Source organism: Curcuma longa, chromosome 9, assembly GCF_044706935.1.
Source record: "Curcuma longa cultivar G26 ecotype Majalengka, Jawa Barat chromosome 9, ITB_CL_G26_1.1, whole genome shotgun sequence".
Classification (NCBI taxonomy): domain Eukaryota; kingdom Viridiplantae; phylum Streptophyta; class Magnoliopsida; order Zingiberales; family Zingiberaceae; genus Curcuma; species Curcuma longa.
The window spans coordinates 9,896,515-9,919,983 of NC_133869.1; the positions used below are offsets into that span (position 1 = coordinate 9,896,515).

Consider the following 23,469-nt stretch of genomic DNA (forward strand, 5'->3'; position numbering starts at 1 on the left):
TAAACAGCCCGATGCAGTTGGCGCTGACGCAAATGCTCCACCAACTCCATCACCGACCGTCCATCCAATGGCATCGCGTGATCTCCCTCCCAACCCATTTCCCGGCCGTCGATCGAGCGAACCCTGTCCTGACCCGCCACCATAACTCCACGTTAGCAATCGGTTCCCTCTCCTCCCAATCCTGGTCGGGCGAAACCCCTCGATGCTTGATCTCCTGGCCCTCCCCTCGATCGGAGGAACCTGAAGTGATCTTCCTCTCGAGCTGCTCCTCCTCGATCTCGCAGAAGACCGGAGCTTGCCGGACAGCTTTCCGTTTCGGCCGGAGTCTGATCTCGTGGTCGATCTGGGGTTCCATTTTTTTTTTCTCTCCCCTTGGTCTTGAGAAATGGCAGCGCGGCCGGATCAGGTCGCCGACATGCGGGTGTTCGATGCCTACTTTACGAGGGCGGATGCGGATCGAGATGGGAGGATCAGCGGCTCCGAGGCGGTGGCTTTCTTTCAAGGATCCGGTTTGCCTAGAAATGTTCTGGCTCAGGTAGTGCAGATTCTCAACGTTAACTCATCCGATCTCTTCTTTATTGCTTCGTAGCTTTGTTTTATGAATCCTTCTGATGTAACTGGTACCGTTTATGAGTTTCGATTCTTAGAATTCCTTTGCTGACTAGTGAAAACAACTTGTTCTAATCAGGATATATCTGTTGCCTGTGGTTTTTGAGTTTGTAAAATTAGATTTTATTCTGTTTCGTTTCTGGAATATGGCATGTCCAAAATAGCCGAATTTTGTGTACATTTATGCTGGCACGCAACAGTGAAGTTAAAATTGACCATGAAGCATTTGGAGAAATTAGTGTCGTTCGGCGATATTGCACGGCATTGGTTGTTAAATGTAGTTTGTTGCCATTGGCAGTACCTCACGCTCTTATTAGAGTACCATAGCCATGTCTTCTAGGAGTATATTCTATAGGAAAAAGCCTAAATGAGGAACCAAGGATCGTAGTGGTTTCAAAACACCAAAATAAAGCTCGTTTTTCTAGAAAGTCCTTTTACCTTCAGAACAATGTTTTGGTAAAAAATTATTCTTGCATCTGGAGTTTTGTGAGTTTTGAGGCTTCTCACATGTTGATCACCAATCAAAATGACAAGTTTTGCCTGTGCCGATTGGCTCGAAATTAAATTTAAAACCCTGCTTTGAACTAAAATGTAGACTCAGGGCCTGCACTTACTGACTTGTAAGCATTGAATACGTGCTTTACTGACAGTTTTTCACGAGACAGATGCAGGCAATGATCTAGATGCCTAGTTCACACATTAAATATATTAATGCTTGATCTTTTAGCTTGTTTGGTATGTTTCTTCTAGTATGCTTCATTTTCTCCTAAACAGGCCTCTTTCTTTATCAAAAATATCAAACACCTTTTTTTTTAATTTCTTTTTAAATAGTAATTCCATTCAAATTTTCACTTCATTTTCTCCAGAACATAAATAAAGGAAATGCCTTCCAGTTTTAAATCTGAAGTTTATTCTTGATTTGTCTTGCCTGCTAGAATCATATTTCCACTGAGATACCTTCATATGATCAATTCCAAGTAGGCAGTATGCACTGCTCGGTTGCTTCAATTCCCTCTTTTGTAGATCAATACCTTGTAAACCCAGGATGTGTAAGCCATCTAACTGATTGAAGCAATTCACTAAACACTATGTGTACACTTGGAATCAACCTCCACTTGCAACATACGGTTACTGACAAGAAACAAAAGTGACACTGATTTATCAGTTTATGCCTAATCCACACAGAGAAACAATCTAACATGAAGTGAACAATATAAAATATCCAGCCAGAACAATGCTCAAGGCACACTTTTACACTTTAAAATAACCATCCACTCTTTAGATGCCTCTCTCAAATAGATGACTATACAATGAATACTTTACTTCAAGTGCCATTGGAACACAATACAGTCCCTCTTGTATAGATCCCTCTCCTCGTGTTTCTAGCATCTTGCACTTTGAGGCAATCAAACCGTAACTGGCATGATTCCTAAGGACTAAAACAAGACATAGGCTAAAAAGTTTTGACACTACTCCTCTGTGGTCTTTATGCAATTCAAAGACCCATCTGCCCAGGCTGAGTGCACACTTTTGTCGGCTAGGGGCTGCATTTGTGCATGATTGGGCTGTCGAAGCCCTCCAACCTGACATTCGTTTCATGTACTATTTCGTCTTTATATTTTGTTTCATTACTCATTTTATTTTGAGGAGATCTAGATGGGCATGCAGGAGTGAAAAAATAAAGAATATGATAGGGTGCACGGGGGTTATGGGTTTGGAACAAGAAATGAAGAAGGAAAAACTATATTAGATCTTGTGATAACATATGACCTTATACTAGCTAATACATTTTTTTAAGAAAAGAGAAGAATACTTGGTCACGTTCAAAAGTGGGAATAATAAATTGTAAATTGACTTTCTTATGGTTAGGAAGGATGATAGAAAGATTTAAAAAGATCGCAAGATCATAATTTAACTACTAAACATAGATTAGTAGTGTTGAATATACGCCTCAAGCTTAATATTAATAGAAGAAAAATATGTACGACTCTTAGAATTAAGTGATGGAAGTTAAAGGATGGGAAGAAAAACATATTTAAGGGATATGAGTATAAGTATTAGGAGAAATATACGGCAATTTTAATACAACATGGGATAAGATGATATCAAAATTGAAAATAATAGTCAAGAGTGTACTCAGTTAGTCAAAGGGACGTGCACTACCAAATAAAGAATCTTGGTGGTAGAATGAGAAAGTACATGAGAAAGTGAAGGAAAAAACAAACAACCTATAAGGTATTGTATACTTGTAAGAATGAGAAAATTTTTAAAAATATACAGTAACCAAGAAAGAGGTCAAGAAAGCAGTGAATGAAGCTAAGAATAAAACTTTGGAATGCTTATATCGAAAATTGGATATAAAAAGGGGAAAATACATTTACAAAATAGCTAAAGTGTGAGAGAGAGAGATAAGAGATCTTATCCAAATAAGATGTATTAAAGATGAATGGAATAGGGTACTAATAAATGATGAGGGAATAAAAGAGCAATGGAAGGTGTATTTTCATTAATTTTTTAATGAAGATTTAGACGACCAACTTAAGTTAGGTAATTTAAGTATGTCACATGAGTATAGAAATTTAAATTTTTATCGTAGAATTCAAATTTCAGAAGTAGAACAAGTTTTAAATAGGGTGCAAAATAGAAAAGCAGTTTGACCAGATGACATCCTGATAGAGGTATGGAAGTGTCTTGAGAAATAAAGTATTGAATGACTTATAAAATCATTCAACTTGATATTGAAGACTAAAAAAATGTTTGAACAATGGAGGATAAATACTCTAGTTCCCTTATATAAAAATAAAGGAGATTTACAAAATTGTGCAAACTATAGGGCTATTAAATTAATGAGTCATACCATGAAACTTTGGAATATAGTAATAGAAAAAAAGACCAGGGAGACCACAATGACCGAAAATTAATTTGGATTTATGTCTGGAAGGTCGACAATAGAAGCTATATATCTTTTTAGACAATTAATTGAAAATTATTAGGAACAAAAGCAAGACTTACATATAACATTCGTCGATCTAGAAAAAACTTATGGTAGAATCCCAAAGGAAATTATATGGAGAATTCTAGAAAAGAGAGAATTTACATAACGTATATTAAATTAATTAAGGATATGTCTGAGGATATAATGACAAGAGTGAAAATTTTAGGTTGATTAATCGAAATGTTTCCCATAAATATAGGGTTACATCAAGGATCAACTCTAAGTCTCTATCTTTTTACACTAATTATGGATGAACTCATTGGGCACATCCAAGATATAGTATTGCGGTGCATGTTATTTGCAGATGATATTATTTTGATAGATGAGACATGTGAAGGAGTAAATGTCAAACTTGAAAGTTGTTTGTAATTGAGAGTTTTAAATATTTAAAATCATTTTTATAAAAAAAGGAGAGATTGAAAGATGTTTTAAATAGAATATAAGCGGGATGATTGAAATAAAGGAGAGCGTCAGATATTCTTTGTGCGTAAAGTATTTCTAAGATTTGAAGGAAAGTTTTATAAAATGATGATTAGACTTGCTATGTTATATGGAGTTGAATGTTGGACTATAATTCGAACACATAAACAGAAGATGAGAGTTGCAGAGATGAGGATGTTAAGGTAAATGTGCGTATAAAGATAAATAAGATAAAAAATTAAAATATTAGAGAGAAAGTCGGGGCTGCACCTATTGAGGGAAAACTCCGGGAGACATATTTAAGATGGTAAGGATACGTACTTAGACGACTAATAAATGTTCCAGTTAGATGATGTAAAACTATGACAATTGTGCATATTCAACATGGAAGAGGAAGACAAAAAAAGACTTGGTTAGCAATAATAAAATAAGATAAAATTTATTTAAATATAAATGATGATATAGTAGAGGATAGAACTCAGTAGCGTAGAAGGATCTATATAACCAATCCTATTTAGTGGGGTAAGGCTTGGTTGTTGTTGCTGTACTAATTTATTTTGAGGTTTCGTTCTTACACCACCTGTTTAATTCTTGCTGAACTTTAGGCTCTTCATGCGCTCAACCTTGATTTACAAGGCAAAATATATTAGTAGCTAGCCCAAATTGAACTCAAGTGAGTTGCATTAGCATTTATTCACCAAACAGAAAAGATGCTTCTTTAAGATCCATGAGTCGATCGATTAGAGTGGAAATGCTTTCCCAATGATGGTGTTGAAGTTAAGAGGTGACTCAATTCACACGGCACATGCTCATATTGGTAGACATGGTGCTCTCTCTTGTCTCACAATTGAACAAGATTAGGAGGATGATGAGTTAATGGAGTGGTTAGTAATTTTGCTTGCTGGAGATCTCTGTGAAAACTGTTACTTTGAAGACCTCTTTAATTTCTTTGCTAGTAGTGGCTAATGAGGGTAGTTTTTTATTTGATGGTTTAGTCAATGCTCAAGGGTCATGAGCACAAGGACATTCAAGGTAATGAGGATACCACATAAAGATATAATTTCAGGCCAGATATCAAGTACAATGCCTAGTATTGATATTGGACAAAGTTTTTAACTTAGGTCATCATACAAATTCATAACTCAACCAAAGTAGATAAGCTTATGGTATTCCATAATTGTGGAAGAAAAAACAAGATACTAAAATATTTAATTTGATGCATCTACCACTTAGTTTAGTGTTGTAGTTCAGCATGGTCCTATGCAAGACTAAGATATTATTTCCCCCACTGTCATTCTTTTCATACAGGTATGGATGTATGCTGATCAGAAACGAGCTGGTTTCCTTGGGCGTGAAGAATTTTACAATGCTCTGAGACTTGTAACAGTTGCACAGAGAGGCATACAGCTTACACCTGACACTGTCCAGGCAGCTCTAAAAATCCCTGATGCAGCTAAAATTCCTGCACCGAAGATAAGTCCTCTTCCTGGTCCCCCATCTCAGATGAACATTGCAGCCAGCATCCCCCCTTCTCAAATGGGTGCCATGGGACCGACTAATCAAAGTACTGGTTTAAGGGCACAACCACCACAAGCAAATGCTGAGATTAACCGACATGCCATTCCCTTTGGAAACCATGTGATGAGGCCACCTCAAACCACACCGGTTGCAGTTTCACCTTCACACAAGGAAAGTGGTCAAATTTTACAGCAAGGAAATAACCCAGCAGTTATGCACCCTCCAAGTTCAGTTACACCAAGCTTTACGACTGATTGGTTCAGTGGTAGGAACAGTGGAACCTTCGTACATGAAATTCAACAACCATCTGTTGCAAGGGTCCCCCCCTCAGCAAACCAAGATGGTTTGGGTGCATCCAACTTCGGGTCCGCTCCTGGAATAGATTCTAAACCTTATACACTAGCAACAACATCCTCAATTCCATCAAAGCCTACAGACTCTACTGTGTTACGACCCCAAATAGATTCAAAAGCTTTAGTTTTAAGTGGAAATGGATTCTCTTCTGATTCAAATTTTGTTGGTGATGTGTTTTCTGCAACTCAGGTAAAACAAGCAAATACCTTGGGCACCTTTCCTGAAAGTGTTACTCCTAACTATTCCAATAATGCCCCTGTTACCAAAAAGGCGAATGAAGCCGATGCTTGGCAAAACATGGCATTGGTTCCTTCTGGTGAGAACCAAACTCAACCACAAGTCAAGCAAAATCAATCAGACACAAAACAGAGTGGCCTAGCAATGACGATTTCAAGTGATTCAATTGGAATTGTTGGTTCTACTTCCACTCAGCCTCAGCTTCCATGGCCGAAATTTACTCAATCTGATATTCAGAGGTATCTTTCAATATTTTATAAAGTAGATAATGATAGAGATGGCAAAATCACCGGTGAAGAGGCACGCAATTTGTTCCTTAGCTGGAGACTACCTAGAGGTAGGCAGTGTAGATTTCCATTTTTGAGATTTCATCTTACCAACTCACTGTGTTCATCTTTTCCAAACTTTATGAAATCTTGCCTAGCTATTAAATCACGTTTTCTGATGTTTAATTTTAATCTACTACTTAAATTGCTACTTTTGTTATCTATTTGTCCTTTTGCTTCCTTTGTCTTTTTTCTCCATTTTTTTTTAATGTTTTGTTTGTTTATTGTAGAGGTTCTTTCTTGCTATCTACTAGGCATGTTGCTCTGTTTAATTATCTGTTTGTGGCTTAAAATTGATGTTTATTTTCTACATTTCCAGAGGTCTTAAAACAGGTATGGGATTTATCCGATCAGGACAATGATGGTATGCTTTCTCTCAGGGAGTTTTGCATTTCCCTCTATTTAATGGAGAGGCACCATGAAAAACGTCCTCTTCCAACTGTGCTTCCTGGTAGCATTGCATCTGATCAAACTTTGCTACTTGCAACAAATCAACCTTTGACTGGATATGGTGGTCCTATTAGACAGCCAGCTCCTGGTACTGTTCATAAAATCATGGTCTCATAGCTATTACCATTTTCTGTGACTAAAATATTTTTGTATCTTTGTTCATATAATTAATCATCTTTGTCATATTTAAACATTGATACCTTCTGATTCACTTGTCTATACAAGGTCTAGTTATGCCACAACCTCCAATGCCTACTACTGTAGCAAAACCACCTGTTCAAAAACGGACACCTCTGGCTGATGATACTGGCGAGCCTGTGCAACAAAAGTCAAGAGTACCAGTATTGGAAAAATATCTAGTTGACCAGCTGAGCAAGGAAGAACAGAGTGCATTGAACACCAAGTTTCAGGAGGCATCAGATGCAGACAAAAAGGTTAGTTCATATTCTTTATTTTCAATCGCAGTATGCACTTAAAATCATTTTTATTGTAGAGCTCACTTCATTGGAGAAAGTGAAGAAAAACAGAAACAACCAGTGATTAGTTGCTAAACTTAGTACTTTATTGGCTTATTTTTAGTGAAAGAGAAATACTTATCAGATAATATATATATATATATATATATATATATATATATATATATATATATATATATATATATATATATATATATATATACGCATTTATTTATTTATTTTCTTTATAACATAAATTTCTCCTCGTAGTTGCACAGAGGTATATATGAGTATGTGTATTTTTATCTTTAGGGTTCTGGTAAAAGTTAACCTACTGGAACTTATTATGGAGGCAACTTAGATTTCATGAAATATACACAAGGAGATAGGAAGAAAGAAAGAAGGAACACATGAAAGGAATCTAATAATTACATCTCTTCTAGATTGAGGCTTATTTTGACAATGAATTATGAATATTACTTATTAGTCTAAAACTCTTTGTAGTATCCCAAAGATTATAGATAACAGTAGTGATCTCTATTTGTCACAATTATAACTTCAGTGATGGATCATGATGGGTGTACTTCAGTTCATGTGGTTGCTTGGTTACTTATTTATAGCAAGTAGAGTCTCACTTGGTTATCCATCTATAGTAATTACAGTCTGGGGTATCCCATGCACAGCAGCTTACTTATCCAGCTTATGATAATTATAATTGAACTATTATTAAGAAATAAATTTTTGTTTTTAGAATTTAATGCACACTTCTCTTTTTGCATAAAGGTTCAAGAACTGGAGAAGGAAATATTGGATTCCAAAGAGAAAAGTGAATTTTACCGCTCTAAGATGCAAGAACTTGTGAGTTTCTTTCAGAATTTACTTGACATTTCTAATTTTCTAGTAAGTTAACTATCTGTATCCTTTATATGGTTCAAGTTTCAACAGTCTTAAGTACACTACAGAGAAATGAATTGTTGTCGGTAGGTAAGATGACACTGTTGTAATGACTATAATTTCTGTATTGCTCAAACATTTATGTCATGGAGAATATTTAGTGTTTTCTTTACACTACCAGAGAAACTTCTGGGATAGACACTATTTTTGATGGGTAGGCATGTGATAATGGTTGTATTGTGTACCTATTGATTGATAATGGACTATAATAGTATATGAATTGTTTCTACTCAGCATAATGTTATAATTTTATTTTATAATCACAATGGACTGTAAGAATTTTAAGACATTTGATTGATAATGGACCATTAAGCCAAAGAATTATTAATTTATGTTTATGGCTATATTAGATTTCTTTTGTATGATTCATGACATGTAAGTTTGGTTTAAGCTCACGAGCTATATCGAAATATTATGTTCTAAATAACCTTTTTTGTTTAAACATACCAAATGTTTGTTTGGATTTTTCTCTTGAGGGGCAAAGAAACTCTACTAAAATTTAATACCTTGCTTGTTATTCACAAAATGTCAATAGAAAAAGTTAAATGCATTTATCTTGCTCTTTTGGTTGTCTTTTTATGTTGATAAAGGTTGGAAAAATTTAGACCGGGGACTGAATTTTGATAGGAAAAGGCATATGGAGATCATTGAGAATGGTTGCCAATTGAAAGGCATTGCCATCTTAGACAAAAGAAAATTCTGATTCTGGCAATTTCTTAGAGAGCTAAAGTATGGGGCTAGCATATCGGTGGCTAAGTAGATGATAGATTAATAATAATCTGAAGAATTTAACAACTTGGATAGATATGTTTTGTTTTAGTTCTTTAACACATGTATCAGTACTATAGTGAGGTTTTCAAGCCAGTTTCAATTATCCAATAATGAATCCTAATATTCGATATCCTAACGAAAATTGTTTTTTATTTGTCGTAGGTTCTCTACAAAAGTAGGTGCGATAATAGATTGAATGAGGTAACTGAGAGGGCATCTGCTGATAAACGGGAGGTACTTTTCTTTCTTTTTTTTTTCATTTGCTTTGCTGCTGCTTCTACTACAATGTTTCTATCTTCTCTTGGTTTAGTTTTGGTTATTTGTCTTTGTAGTTTTTTATGCTTGGCAGTTCCTTTACTGAAGTTTCTTAGGATAAAAATAACAATACCTACAAGAAAATGATACTTATGATTGAACTTGTGTACACAGTTAATGCTATAGCCATTACCGATACTAATTTCAAGCAAGGTTTGAAATTTCGTGCCGTATCGCCCGATACGCACGAAAAATCTCGTTCCGACGCGGCACCGGCACCGGCACAGCGCCGGCACATGAATTCCGGCCGGGCGGCATCTCCGGCGGCGTCGTCGGCTCCGGGCGGAACCTCCGGCTGCGTCGCGCAGCCTCGGCGACGTTCCTGAGGAGTCGCGAGGCCTCGGCGACGCCGCCGGAGGCGCCGCCCGGGGCCGGCGACGCCGCCGGAGGCGCCGCCCGGGGCCGGCGACGCCGCCGGAGGCGTCGCCCGGAGCCGGCGATGCCGCCGGGGCCCCGCGACAGTCCGCGCGTCCGCTTCCGCGTGCCGCGATCGATCGCGCGATCGCGAGTTTTTTTTTTTTTTTTAAACTTAGGTATTAATTAGATTTTAATAATCAACTCCTAACTATAGTTCAAAATTATAATTCGGGATAATTTAAATAGACCCTATTAAAATCTATAAAATTATCAAAAAATTTTATTAGGCCCTATTAAAACCTATAAAATTATCAAAAAATTTTATTTTTTATTTTTAAATATTTAGATTAAATTTTTTATTTTAATTAATATATTTTATATTTTAAAAATACCGAAACTATACCGGCACGGTACGATACGGTACCGAAACTGTATCGTTCCGGTCCAGGACCGAAACTCCGGCACGGCTCGATATTTTAAACCTTGATTTCAAGTCTCAGTGATAGAAATCTTTTGTTTGTAAAAGGAAAGCAAACACCATTGGATACTAATTGCACACTTCAATCAAGCTGATTTTTCAAATTAGTGTTTTTAGAATGGGACCAAGTCAGTTTGATTGATTAAATAGGGAATTAGATGTCATGCCTCAAGTGGATCTCCATGACCATTGGTATGATAGAACCCACAACAGTTGCATGATAATATCTTTGACACATGTTAAGCTAGAAACAACCATACAAATTACAAGAAATATTTTAATATTATCAACCACATTCTAGATCACATCATGTAGAATTTCTTAGGTAAAAACTAGTCTGTGAACAAATATAAGTATCAAAAATAGATATATCAAATATAAGTATCAAAAATAGATATAAGCTTCAAGTAATAAGAAAAATAAGCTAAGAAGATTAAATATATCCCAAAATGTTGCCAAACTGTGTGAAGTGTCATTAGAGCAATCCTCCTAACAAAATCTGACAGCAACCTTGAGAGATCTAAACATCCTCTTCTTATGTCTCTGGAGTGGCAAGTGGAGAGTCAATAGGGAAAATTGAGTAAGAAACCAACACATGTTAATAAATAAATGTAAGGTACAACAATAAAATGGAATAGAAATATGCACTACAATTCATGTTATGAAGTAATACTACACTGTAATTTATCATTGAATTATTAACTACTTGAATTGCAAATAAAAGAGCATGGTTGAACCTGTTCACGGATGTTTTCCCTTAGTCTCGTAGTTTGATAGAGAGTGTGTGCACATCCCTTACAAGAGTGGTTGTCTAAGCTAAGCTCATCTTCGCCAAGATGGCCTACGTAATTGACATAATACCATGGTCTGGATCGTTTATAGATCATCTTATAAACTGAAGGTCTTATCAATAATAGAGTCATCATTCACAACTATTTTAACATCATCAAGTGACTCATTACTCTGCATGTAATCCAAGAGATGCTATGTTATTTATGCCTTAAGTTCATGATATCCTAACCTAAGGTAAGGAATCTAATTATTGCAAATGTGTACCAACACGGCAACACTAAAAGCTAAATTGTGTTATACTTTAGAAACAACTATCCAATAATGTTGCTTCTAAAAACCACATGAAACGATGTCAACTCTTATCAATAATAGAGTCATCATTCACAAGTATTTTAACTTCATCAAGTGACTCTTTAGTCAATTTCAACAGATGCTATGTTATTTTATGCCTTATGTTCATCATGTCCTAACCTAAGATAAGGAATCTAATTATTGCAAATCTCAATGTCTACCAACACCAAAAGCTAAATTGTATTATACTTGAGAAACAACTATCCAATAATGTTGCTTAAAAAACCACATGAAATGACATCAACTCACAAGGTAAAACAATATAGCTGTTGTACAAAAATAATCTGCATGTATAATTGCTCATATGACTTCTTGACAAAGGAAAACCACTAGAAGCCACCAAGAAAACACGATCAAGGTAAGTAAAAGAGTTAACAAGGTTACTCAGAGTTCTCTATGAAATTTGATACATTAAAGCAACTCTATCCTCACTTAAACTACCTTTAACCCAATCCAACCTTGAACTTAACTTCCAAAATACTACCACCATTAGTGACCCTCATTGACTCTTATTAAGCTCACCCAATTCATTCTCAAGGTTAACCCTTGATGTACTATCATCCATCTCCAATTTATCCCTTTCATCAGGAGTATTCAGCTTGATAATCTGCAAGCACCACAAGTGAAAATACAGCATTTGCATAGATTTATTATTCCACTATTGTTGCTGATACTCGCTGAGTTCTCCCTCTGTGCTCTTGTGCACAACCTGCAAATGAACACTTGTTACCGCCCTTTGATGACCTCCTTTTATGGTTCAACCCATTTCAAATAAAAGAGAGAGGGAAGATGAGTGCCTCCTTGCTACCATAGATGATCTTTGCTCATTCAGGGGTTGCTGGAAATGAAGAACAACAATCACAGTACATTCAAAAACCTCAATATGCAGCAAGATACAAAAATTTAAGTTGTTGACAGACACTAAATGGAGAGGGAGCTTGGAGGCTGCTGCTTGGCCCTTTGCTAGAAAGGGAGAGGAAGAGAGGCAGGCTGTCCTTACAAGGAAGGGGAGGAGGAAGGGTTGGTTTCTAATAAAAAGGTGGAGGTTAGGGGGCGATTATTGCTCCCTTGGGGAGGGAGAAAGAGAGGAAATTTAGGAAAGAAGTGCTACTAAGTGATGACAAGTTTCACAGAGACTGTTGTCGCAGTGAGGGGAGGGGAGGCATTTTGCTGCTCTTATAAAGAAGAGAGGGAAGGGAAGAGGGAGGTGTTGTTGGAGATGGGCTGCAAGTGGCAATGATGGCATCACATGAGTGAGAGTGGGAGATGGTGCTGGTCAAGAAGGAAGGAGTCACAAGTGAGGGAAGGGGAATGGCAATGCACGTGCAGGATAAGAGAGAGAGGAGGGAGGGGTCACAAAAGCCTAAGTGCGTGTTTTGTACAAGCAACAAAACCATGAAAGAATAAGTTGACAAAAATACTTTCCTAGTTGCACTATTCCTTTGATTCTTTGTTAGAAAAGTTAGAGGGAAGGAAAAGACGAGAGAAAAAATCTTTCTAAGTTCACTATGAAGGGTATGAACCTCTACTTCATGATCATAAAGGTGAACAGGGTGGTGGAAGGCAAGATACAAGGAGAATAATTGGGGAGGCCAGGATGAGGAGGTAGGTGGAGTCGTAGGTCTAGAAGAAGCCAAGATCCATGAGGAGGTGGAGTGTTGCAAGCGAGGGAGATGAGAGGTTTGAGATGATCAAAGAAGGGGAGAGCTGCGAGTGGTCCTAAACATGGGTTCCAATGAGAGGTGCAACTTGTTGAATCTATGAGATGAAAAATCCTTTTCTTATTTTTTGCACAAAAGTTGTTTATATTTATGAAACTTTGATAGAGCACCTCTTGTATTCATAGGGGTGCTTTTGTAACTTTTTTTTATAAAAAATTAAGATAGGGCATGTGCTCTTACATGGCTTTTGTTATACCAATGAGGTTTGCATGGGCCATTTTCTAATAATTTCCCCTACTCAAATCATAAACCATATTCTAAGTCTTTAACTCACTTTCTATGAGACAATGCACTTCTAAGCCCACTTTTTTTTTTTACTTATGTTGTCTACCATCTAACCAACCAATGTTGGTCCCAAGCTTTGATGAAAAAGGGCGAGAGTTGTTCATTAGGTTGCTAGCCAGGGTGGACATTGTCCACCATCTAACCTGCCAATGCTGGTCTCGAGCTTGAATGAAAAAGGGTGAGAGTTATACGTTAGATTGTTAGCCAACGTGGAGTTTTAGGCCAATTTCAATGAATGGATCCATTGAACTATTATGCTAATGCTAGGATGTTCCTCGGAAGGAACGTGCATTGCAGGGTCTGATTGTAACATCTCGGCAAGGACCGCTATATCTCCATGAGAGCTTTAATGTAGTGTTAAATATGCAAGAATTCTCACAACATAGGATGGGTAAGAACAAATATTATAAGAAAATTAATTGTCTATGAATTGGAACATGAAATTTAGGAAGACTCACTAGTAAAACAATGGAGGTAGTAAATACGATGATTAAGAGAAAAAATTAATATTTTGTATGTACAAGAGATAAAATGGGTAGGAGAGAAGACAAAGATAGAGAATTTCAATTTTAAGTTATGATACACAGGAAGGAGTAAAATAAGAAATGAAGTAGGTATTGTTGTCTATAGTTCGCTCATGGATGAAGTAGTAGTAGTAAAAAGGGGATAGGATTATAACTTTTAAGATAGTGGTGGCTAAAAAAACTATTAATATAATTAACATATATTTTGAGGATTAGAATAACACACCAAATTTAGATTTTAGGATGACTTAGATAAGGTATTACAAAATATTTTGCCAACCAAAATGATTATAATAGCAGGAGATCTAAATGGACATGTATGAGTGAAAAATGAGGAATATGATAGTCGGGATAGTTGAAATGGAGGGATTGAAAAAGATCTTACATAGAAAACAAGTGAGATGGTTGAAATGGAGGAGAGTGTTAGGTGTTCTTTGTGATCATAAAGTACCTCTAAGAGAAAGGAAAGTTTTATAAAACGGTCGTTAGACTTGCTATATTTTATGAAGTTGAATGTTGGGCTATGATCAAGGAATGAAATATCGAGCCGTTTCGTCCGATATAGGCGAAGCATCTCGTTCTGCTTGCGGACTGAGACCAGTATAGTCACGTCTCCTGTGCGAGCGCACTCGAAGCCCCACGGAGGCGTCGTTGGACCCTTGTGATTCGTCTAGAGGGGTTCCAACTATCGTGTGACGCGTTCGGAGGCATCTCCGGGCTCGCGTGACGCTTCCGGAGGAGTCGTTGGGCTCGCAGGACGTCTCCGGAGGTGTCGTTGGGCCCTTGGGACACCTTCGGAGGGGGCTCACAGGACGCCTTCCAAGTCATTGCCTGGCTCACGCGACGCCTCCGGAGCGTCGCCAAGTTCGCGTGGCGGCACTAACGCATTGCACGGGCGAGGAACAGGGGCGGTGAACTTCGGTTTAATTAAATTAATAATTTTAATCAATTCTCAAGTATAGTTGAGGTAATTTAAATAGACTTTATTAAAGCCTAATAAAATTATCCCATTAATTTAATATAATAATTTTATTAAATTATTATATTAAAATAAAATACAATAAAATTTTATAAATTATACTTATAAGTTTTTTATAAAAATTATTTAAAAATATATATAATTTCTAATTAATAATTAATTACTATATAAATTATAATTATATAAGTGGTTAATCAACTAATATAATTATAACATAAAATTTTATTTTTAAATTATTTTTTATTAAAATATAAAAAAATAAAATATTCTAATTAAAATTTTTAATTTCGAATAAGAATTTATTCAAAATCAAACTTTAAATTATTTTTATAAATACAAATAAATTAAAATTTCTAAAAAACATTTGAAATAATTCTAAAAATTTATAAATAATTTTAAAATTTTGTAAATAATTCTAAAATGTTTAATTATTTAAAAAATTAAAAAATATATATATAACAAGTCAACTAGGAAACCAACGACTCTTTAATCAATCAACTACCTAGTCAACTGCATTAATCGACTTCACTTGGAATCAAAACATTTTATTCACTCAAAATCGATATCCAAGTTGATTATGATTCTCCCGTTGACTAGAACAAAGATCGACCATTGCATATACAATCCCATTTCATTTGGCTTAATAAAATCATTCCACTAAGTGAGATCAATAATATGTATCGAAACTATATGGGATAAGACTTGGTTGTTGTTTTGTCGTAGTTATGATTGGTGATTGCAAGTCATGATTCTTGCAAAGGACGGTGGTTGAGGTTGTAGGCATGGGAAAGATAATTTTCCTTTGGGATTGGATAAAATTTTAATTAATACAATTAATTAATTAATACAATTAATTAATTAATTGACTGTATTTAGATGTATATTTTGTATAATATAATTAATTAATTCTATATATGTATTATTTAATTATTAATGCATGTATATATATCATTGATCAATATAAACTATTTAGTTATAAGTATATTTATTCTACATATATTAACAATTAATAACTTATTGTTAATTGATATTATGCTATATATTAAAGTATTTAAAAATTTTAATTTATATATTAATTTTATAATTGACATCATACTAGCGTAATTTTCTTATAAATCATATTGTTTATAATATGCAATTTGTAAATAATTATAAGTAATTAATCTTAATTACAAGTCAATAATTATAGGAGATAATTAAGTATAAGTTATACTAAGTTTAATAAACATAATGTAAATATTTAATTTATTAATTTTTATAAGGCAAGTTTATATTAATTTATAGCCTACTATTTTTAAATGGTAATGCAAATGACTTTTTGATTGGTATAGATTATATTTGAAAGTAATTAATGCAAATGACTTTTTAGTCGCCATAGATTTATATTTAAAACGAATTAACTCTCAAAACCATACTGACATGACTTTGGAATTGTATCATTCATCATTCCAGTTAAAGACTGAAACTCTAACCTTGCTTTTTTATCTGATTTGCTCATCTGAAAGCTTTCAATTGAGATTTGTATTCACATTTTGCTATGAATATGTATTTCATTTTTAGGCTGAATCATTAACCAAAAGATATGAACAAAAATGCAAGCAAGTTGGAGATGTGGCTTCAAAGTTAACTATTGAAGAGGCAACTTTTCGTGATATTCAGGTATACTTTCACTTAGTATTGTCTTAATAGGGGCTCAGTTTGTAAGGTTTTATACCAAATTTTCTTGCTTTTCCCCTTGCTTTGACCCTGAGTTGTTTCCAGGAGAAAAAACTGGAAATTTACAATGCAATATTAAAAATTGGACAAGGAGAAACTGCAGATGGTTCACTACAGGTAAATTTTGTTAGTACTACTCTTACATATATATATATATATATATATATATATTCAAGTCAGTTAAGTTAGTTCATTCATGTGTTGGTTGTCTAGGCACGAGCTGATCCTATACAGAAAGACCTTGAGGAGGTTATAAAAATTTTAAATGAAAGATCCAAACAATATGGATTGCGTGCTAAACCAACTACATTGGTGGAGCTTCCTTTTGGTACTCTTATATTGATAAATTTATTTTCGATTTCCTTACACTATTTTTCTTTAATGTTGCAATTTAAATTTCTAAAAAGTTGTTGCAATGAATCTTTTTGTGTTTATGGTTTTCATATTCTACTCTTTAGATCGTCGATAGTTGTTACAATGTCACAGGTTGAATATTGTCTTGGTTAGAGTATTTTCTTGATTAATCCAGAGTTAGAATTGAAACCTCAAGTAGCTGTTGAACTATACCACTGTTGGATTTTTGATGAATTGTTTTTTCCTATTAAATAGGTTCACTTCAAATTCTTTGTTCTTTTTGTGTTGTATGCTCATCGCATCAATTTACTTGTAAGAGCTAGGTAAAATATCAAGTATTTTTAATATAGTTTTAAAAAATTACTTAAAATGGTTCTATATGGGTAAAAGAGTTTGATGACCAAACCATATAGTTCTTATATAAGTAATCTTGAATTACTCATTTCTGTTTGAGATGGCATGGACTGGGTTATCCACGTGACAGACCTAGTATTTAGTAGCAGTTATAGTATGCTTTGGAAGGCCAAAACTTTATAATGTGTTTGATAATGTATAATGCTTAAACCAGTGAACCTGTGTTGGTATGAAGTCATCTTTCAGCGGAGCTATGGGTGTTACCAAAGCCTAAGTTGGATTAATCACCTCTAAAGAAATCTGACTTTCACCTTTAACAAGGACTAATCTTCAATCATCTTTTGATGAATAAAAGGATTATACTTCATTCAACAGTGATGAGTATAATCATCTTTCCCTTTTTTTAAAGGGCTATTGCCTTGTGTTTCTATATTAGTAGCATATGAGTTAGCCTTTGCAATTATTAACAATCACATATATTGGCTTGTTGAGTTTTATTAGTCACATGTATTAGGATGTGGTTGTGATATAATCTTCTGAATTGGTATGCATGTTTATTTGCCGAGCCTTTTTGGATGCAGAAGTAGGTGCATCGGTTACATTTTTTGGTACCTTAAATTAGGATGATTGATTAAGTCATAGTTGGGAGTTGTGTGCAGCAATGTTACTAAGGCTTATTGGAGGAAAAAAAAATGAGGGATGCATCCCCATGGTAGTGCCCCCTACCTATAATTATTATTCATTAGTTAAACATTATAATTTAAACCTTATAAATATATATTTACAATTATATCCCTGCTATTTGCTAAGGTTTAAAATCTTGAGACGTGCTAAAGTTTTGGTTTGTAATGATATGACTTTGGTACCATGTTATTCCAACCTTGAGCCGTGTCAAAGTTTTGGTCTTTGACTAGAATGATACGAGTTTGGTACCATGCCATGCCATAAGGATTCACTATTTGTTTATATGGCATATAAAAGTATATGTATATATATAATAATAATATATGATATAATAGTATATATCAGTGCATATGTATATTTTGGTACATGCATATTATTGTGTGTGTATATACATTTTCATAGATAGTGATGATGCTGAGCTAATATGGTGGATAGTTGGGAGGGTTGACTTGGTACTGATGCCTTATCTTCTCACTTGTCTAGTCTAACGATTATGATCTGCTACATACTTGGATTGAAAATAGTTTCTTAAAAATACTTCTATGACTTAGAATCCTTAGATAGAGGTTTGATTTGTTTATCTTCTCTGAGTTATTTTTATTCTACATTCCTAGTTTGCTGACTTTTCATATTGTTCTGCTCCATTATTTTATTGAACCATAAGATTATGATATTTACATTAGTTTCTTGTTGAGTCAACTGTAGCTGTCTGTTAATTCCCTTTTCTTAAGTTTCTAGTAATGTACTGGCATGACAATTTTTTCTGTCATTTTGTTAAGGTTGGCAACCTGGCATACAGGAAGGGTCTGCCGATTGGAATGAAGACTGGGACAAATTTGATGGTAGGTTGACAAATTCTCATGTTTGTATGGTCATAAGTAAATATTTGTTGTTGCTCCATGTGGTGCTACGTGATTTGAAAATGGAATTGTGTTTGTAATTTTACTAATTAGGATTCAACTACTTTTAACTGTGTGATGGTGTTGTATCTCTAATCCCTGCATGGGATGTTCCCCAGTTGGGAATTTGTAGTTCAAAACTTTATTGTCAATGATCGTAATTATACACATATTGAAAATTCTCAGAACAAGAAATGCTGATTCTAGTGCTGTCTAAAATCTTAGTTACCTGTGAGGGTATAGTGTTTATTACCCTTATTTAACATGTGCTGCTTGAGTATATTTTATTTTTTGTTAATGTAAGACATTGTTTTGGAAAATTTAACTTTGTAGTTGAATGCTGATATAAAAGAATACCTAGATATTCATACTGCTAGGAATTCATTTTCATCAAAGAATTAATAGATTTAGTGCATGATCAAAAGTAGTTAATTCTGTCGGCAATCTTTTTCAACCAAATTTATGTTGTACCGGTTATTGGTATGAATATTTTATGAATACAATTATTTTTCAGTGTGTAGCTTTTCAGACTTCTTATAGTTTATGTTTCATGAGTCTCCTCATTAGATTTTCAAATAATTAGCTTCATTACGTTTCTGTAAAAGGTTTCCATGAAAGAATTTGTTTAGAACATGAAAAATAGAATATAAGATTGCTCATGTGATAGTGTTTGTATCCACATTTTTTTTGTACCAGGGTTTTATCATGGGCATAATGTTTTATGATGGACATTTTAGTTCTCTTTATTGTTCTTTGGTTCATTTATTTTTTTAATCAGTTTGCCAAACTTTTGGAACTTAATCAAATAGTGATTGATTATCTAATAATAATGTGTAATGTTATATTGTTGGAATAAACTATCTGTGACGAGCAGAATTAGCATGATAAGGGATATTGCAGTGTCATTTCTAGCTTTTGGCCTTACATATTCTTGTTTCTCCTATACATTATCTATATTACTTATTTTGGGCAATCCTCTAGCATTTCAGTGCTAGATGGGAGCCATAAAATCCTGTTTTGCTCTTAGTTTTATGCTCAAGGAAAGTATTCTATTATACATATTCAAATAATATGTACTATTTCCTTATTTGTCTTTTCCATTATGTGCACATGATTCTGACTGATTCACATCACTAACGCAAACTATATCTAACATTCAGTATAATTAACCATCTTCAGTTTTTTAAAGATTTTCTCAGTTTGATTTTATATGTTATTGAATAATTATTGATGATCTTGAATCTTTAGCCTTTTTTTACCTACAAAATAATCTCCTTCCCCTGAGAGTTGGTTTTCTGCAGGAGAGGTTCATGCGCACAAATTAAATTGAACAAAACAAGCTGTTGATTTATTGTTTGATTTATGTGGTAATGGGCTATCACATTAGTTTGGCTTACAAAAATTTCATACTGACATTCATATTTCAATTATCGGTCCCAACTAATAACTAAAAAATGGTTGAAATTTGTTAGCTTATTATGCATTTTTTGGTATACTTAATATAATTTTCTGTTTGTTCACTGAAATTGTCTCCTATATATGATCCAATCCTATCACTAGTGACTACAATGCTTAAGTATCTAATTTTTTGTAATTATCGATAATTGTGCTTGTAATAATTTGAAAATGCTAATCTGTCATAATTATTCATTTTCAGGATTTTCTATTATAAAGGAGCTTACAATAGAAGTGGAAAAGGCTATCCCCACTGAAAAGCCCAAGCCCCAAGAAGTTCAAAATGAAAAACTTGATACAGAGGAGGGGTTGCAAGCAACAACTTTGAATGGCGAGGACAAGACTGCGGCAACATTTTCAGATGCTGAGGAAGAGACTGTGAAGCCATCAAATTCTACCATTGTCGAGCCAATTACTGAAAATGGATCAACTAATCTTGATAGATCTGATAACACTAATAACAGTCATGCAAATCCTGGATCAAGTGCTATGGAAAATCCTAAGGATCTTCACCCATTACATGCTAGGCATGATGATTCTTCCCATGCAAATGAGAATAGCAGGTAACTCTGATCCTTAGATGCTTGAAAAACTTTATAATACATGCAAACTATAAATTACAAACTGAAGAAATTGATGCCTCAGTCGTGTAAAAAGAATATAAAATTGCATACAGACTCTTAAAGTTTTCTATCTTCTAAATTCTAATGTTCGAGTATAGACGGTTTGCGTTCATCATTGGTTGGATTTATTGTATGCATTTGTGAATGATCAAGTGTGTTTTAAGATGGTTTTAACAGCTAGTGACTATTATTTTACAGTTTGTTGTACTTTTCTTCGCAAGCAGTTCAAGGGTAATTTTATCCACCAAGGTTGGTTTGCCTTTAGGCAAAAGATGTAACCTTTAGTCTAATATAACTTAAGTTTGAATAAAAATTGAAATGACCCAAAAAGCACAAGGAAATTAATCTATATTTGCATTACAATGTTATTGAGGACCTTGAAATAAGAATATACTTTTAGCTCAAACAACTGGTTCATGCCTAGTTGACAATGTTACTTTGATAAGAACATACTTTTAAAATGTTTTTTTAACACAAGCAACTGATTCATGCCTAGTTGACAATGTTACTTTGATATAAGAACATATTTTTAAAATACTTTTTTAACACAAGCAACTGATTCATGCCTAGTTGACAATGTTACTTTGATATAACAACATACTTTTAGAATGTTCTTTTAACACAAGCAACTGATTCATGCCTAGTTGACACTGTTACTTTGATACAAGAACATGCTTTTAAAATGCTTTTTTAACACAAGCAACTGATTCATGCCTAGTTGACAATGTTCCCCAAGAACTTAGGCTCAGACCAGTGAGTTAAATGTATACGGTTTTCCCTTGCCCCAGATGCACCAACCTCCTCACTAGTTCCTTTATCACATTATCTGCTAGAAATATTTTCTGCATTGCTTGAACCTTTTCAAATCTGATTGTTGAGGAAGCAAGACAAAAGGTCCAAGATCCCATGTAGGGTAGGCTGGAAAAATTACAGATCTTGGTTGATCTAATGAGTGGTATGCATATTAAAACTATGTACCTGAGAAGTACATCCAATCCAACCATGTTTGCCAAGTAAAGGGTGGTTTAAGCATGTGCAAATTTTGTTCTGTTCTAGTAGCAATGATGATGCTCAGTCAAATCTAGATAAGTTTGATCATCTGTAGCAGTTTTTATTGCTAATAGATATCATTTGGTAAATAAATATGGTTGCATTTTTTTTTTACTTTCTGTATTCCTTTTCATACTCCAAAAACTTTGTATATCTTGTTGAGCATACCTCTTTCTTCCTCAGTGATCATGAGACTGTTGAGTCTTATAATTTTGATGACAAGCATGCTGTTGAGCCGTCATGGGGTCCTACTTTTGATCGTAGTGATGATATCGATTCTGTCTGGAGCTACAATGCAAAGGTAAAACATTGCAATTCCATAATTAGTAATTGGCTGCTATTTCTCCTTTTTATGAGAGATGTGTCTTGTTCATATTTTTTTCATGTCTTTTATTCTGTCTCAGGAGACCGATCATCAGGTGCAAAGAAAACATTCCTTTGGATCCGATGACTTTGGTTTATTTCCTCCAATCAAGACAGATTCTCCTAGTGCTGCAAGTGTTGTTGGAAAGGAGAAGGGACCGTTCTTTGATTCTGTTCCTAGCACACCACTATACAGCTCTGGTTATTCTCCAAAGTTTTCAGAGGCACCAGATGACCACTCTTTCGATAGCCTCTCCCAGCATGATTTCTTCAACACGCATGATACCAGTTCTTTTGGTCAGCGTGATAGCCTCGCAAGGTTTGATTCATTTCGTAGTACGACCGACTACAGCAGGGGTGAAAGCTTTGCGGCATCTGATTCCATGAGCAGCATATTTGACCACAGAAGGGGAGATAGCTTCGCTAGGTTTGACTCCATGCGCAGCACAGCAGACTACACTGGGGGCTTTTCCAGTTTCGATGGCGTCGACTTGTTTGGCTCAGGACCTTTCAAATCCTCAGACAACCACAGCCCGAAAAAGGGCACTACCAATTGGGATGCATTTTAGCATAATTACTGCAGTAGCATTGCGGATCTGTTGTCTTCTGTTTTTACATCACGAGAGCAGATTTTTTTTCCTCTTTCTGTACCAAAAATACATCTCTCTCCCTTTCGCTCTTCCTTGTGTATTCATCATTGTTTGTTGTTGGCTTCCTCTCGTATTTTTGCCCCCACGGACGTAATCGAGTTGGTACTCGGTGGCAGATTTGCAACAATCATTGTTTGTCGTTGGGGTACAAAATTGTGGCCCCAAACATTTGGCCCTTGATGTCCTTGTGTGCATGGTTTGTTCATAGGCATGGTTTGCACATATGAACTGATAATAAAATTAACTCAAGCCTAATGCATTTCGATTCTATGTGACTTGCCATATCAAGGACAATGGTGTACTCATCATTTTTACACAGCACTTCCACCTGTTGTTCAGAAAACTTTCATTTTACAATATCATTTCTCATTCATGGTTGCATCTGATACTATCTAAAGGTGTGATTGCATCAAACTTGTGCTAGTCATTG

General features: G+C 34.9%; 1 protein-coding gene across 2 annotated transcripts; it reads left to right on the forward strand.

The window, feature by feature from the left end:
- The first annotated feature begins 194 nt into the window (after positions 1–194).
- LOC141834808 (uncharacterized) lies at positions 195–23,284 on the forward strand. Of its 2 annotated transcripts, XM_074722177.1 has the most exons (14): positions 195–535; positions 5,333–6,085; positions 6,167–6,470; positions 6,779–6,997; positions 7,135–7,343; positions 8,148–8,222; positions 9,252–9,323; positions 16,452–16,550; positions 16,653–16,724; positions 16,821–16,935; positions 18,779–18,841; positions 20,556–20,916; positions 22,210–22,327; positions 22,431–23,284. In XM_074722177.1, exons 1-14 carry the CDS (start codon positions 386–388, stop codon positions 22,956–22,958), a joined length of 3,138 nt encoding a protein of 1,045 aa, XP_074578278.1. In that variant the 5' UTR covers positions 195–385; the 3' UTR covers positions 22,959–23,284. The 2 variants fall into 2 exon arrangements, with proteins under 2 accessions (XP_074578278.1, XP_074578277.1); XM_074722176.1 differs by having other exon boundaries at positions 5,333–6,470.
- Positions 23,285–23,469: the final 185 nt, after the last annotated feature.

Bases quoted from the DNA above. Each gene is read 5' to 3' on its own strand.
- LOC141834808 (XM_074722176.1), top strand. From the start codon at position 386: ATGGCAGCGCGGCCGGATCAGGTCGCCGACATGCGGGTGTTCGATGCC. The intron at 536-5,332 runs GTAGTGCAGATT...CTTTTCATACAG, and splicing joins CTAGAAATGTTCTGGCTCAG to GTATGGATGTATGCTGATCA. The intron at 16,725-16,820 runs GTAAATTTTGTT...TTGGTTGTCTAG, and splicing joins CTGCAGATGGTTCACTACAG to GCACGAGCTGATCCTATACA.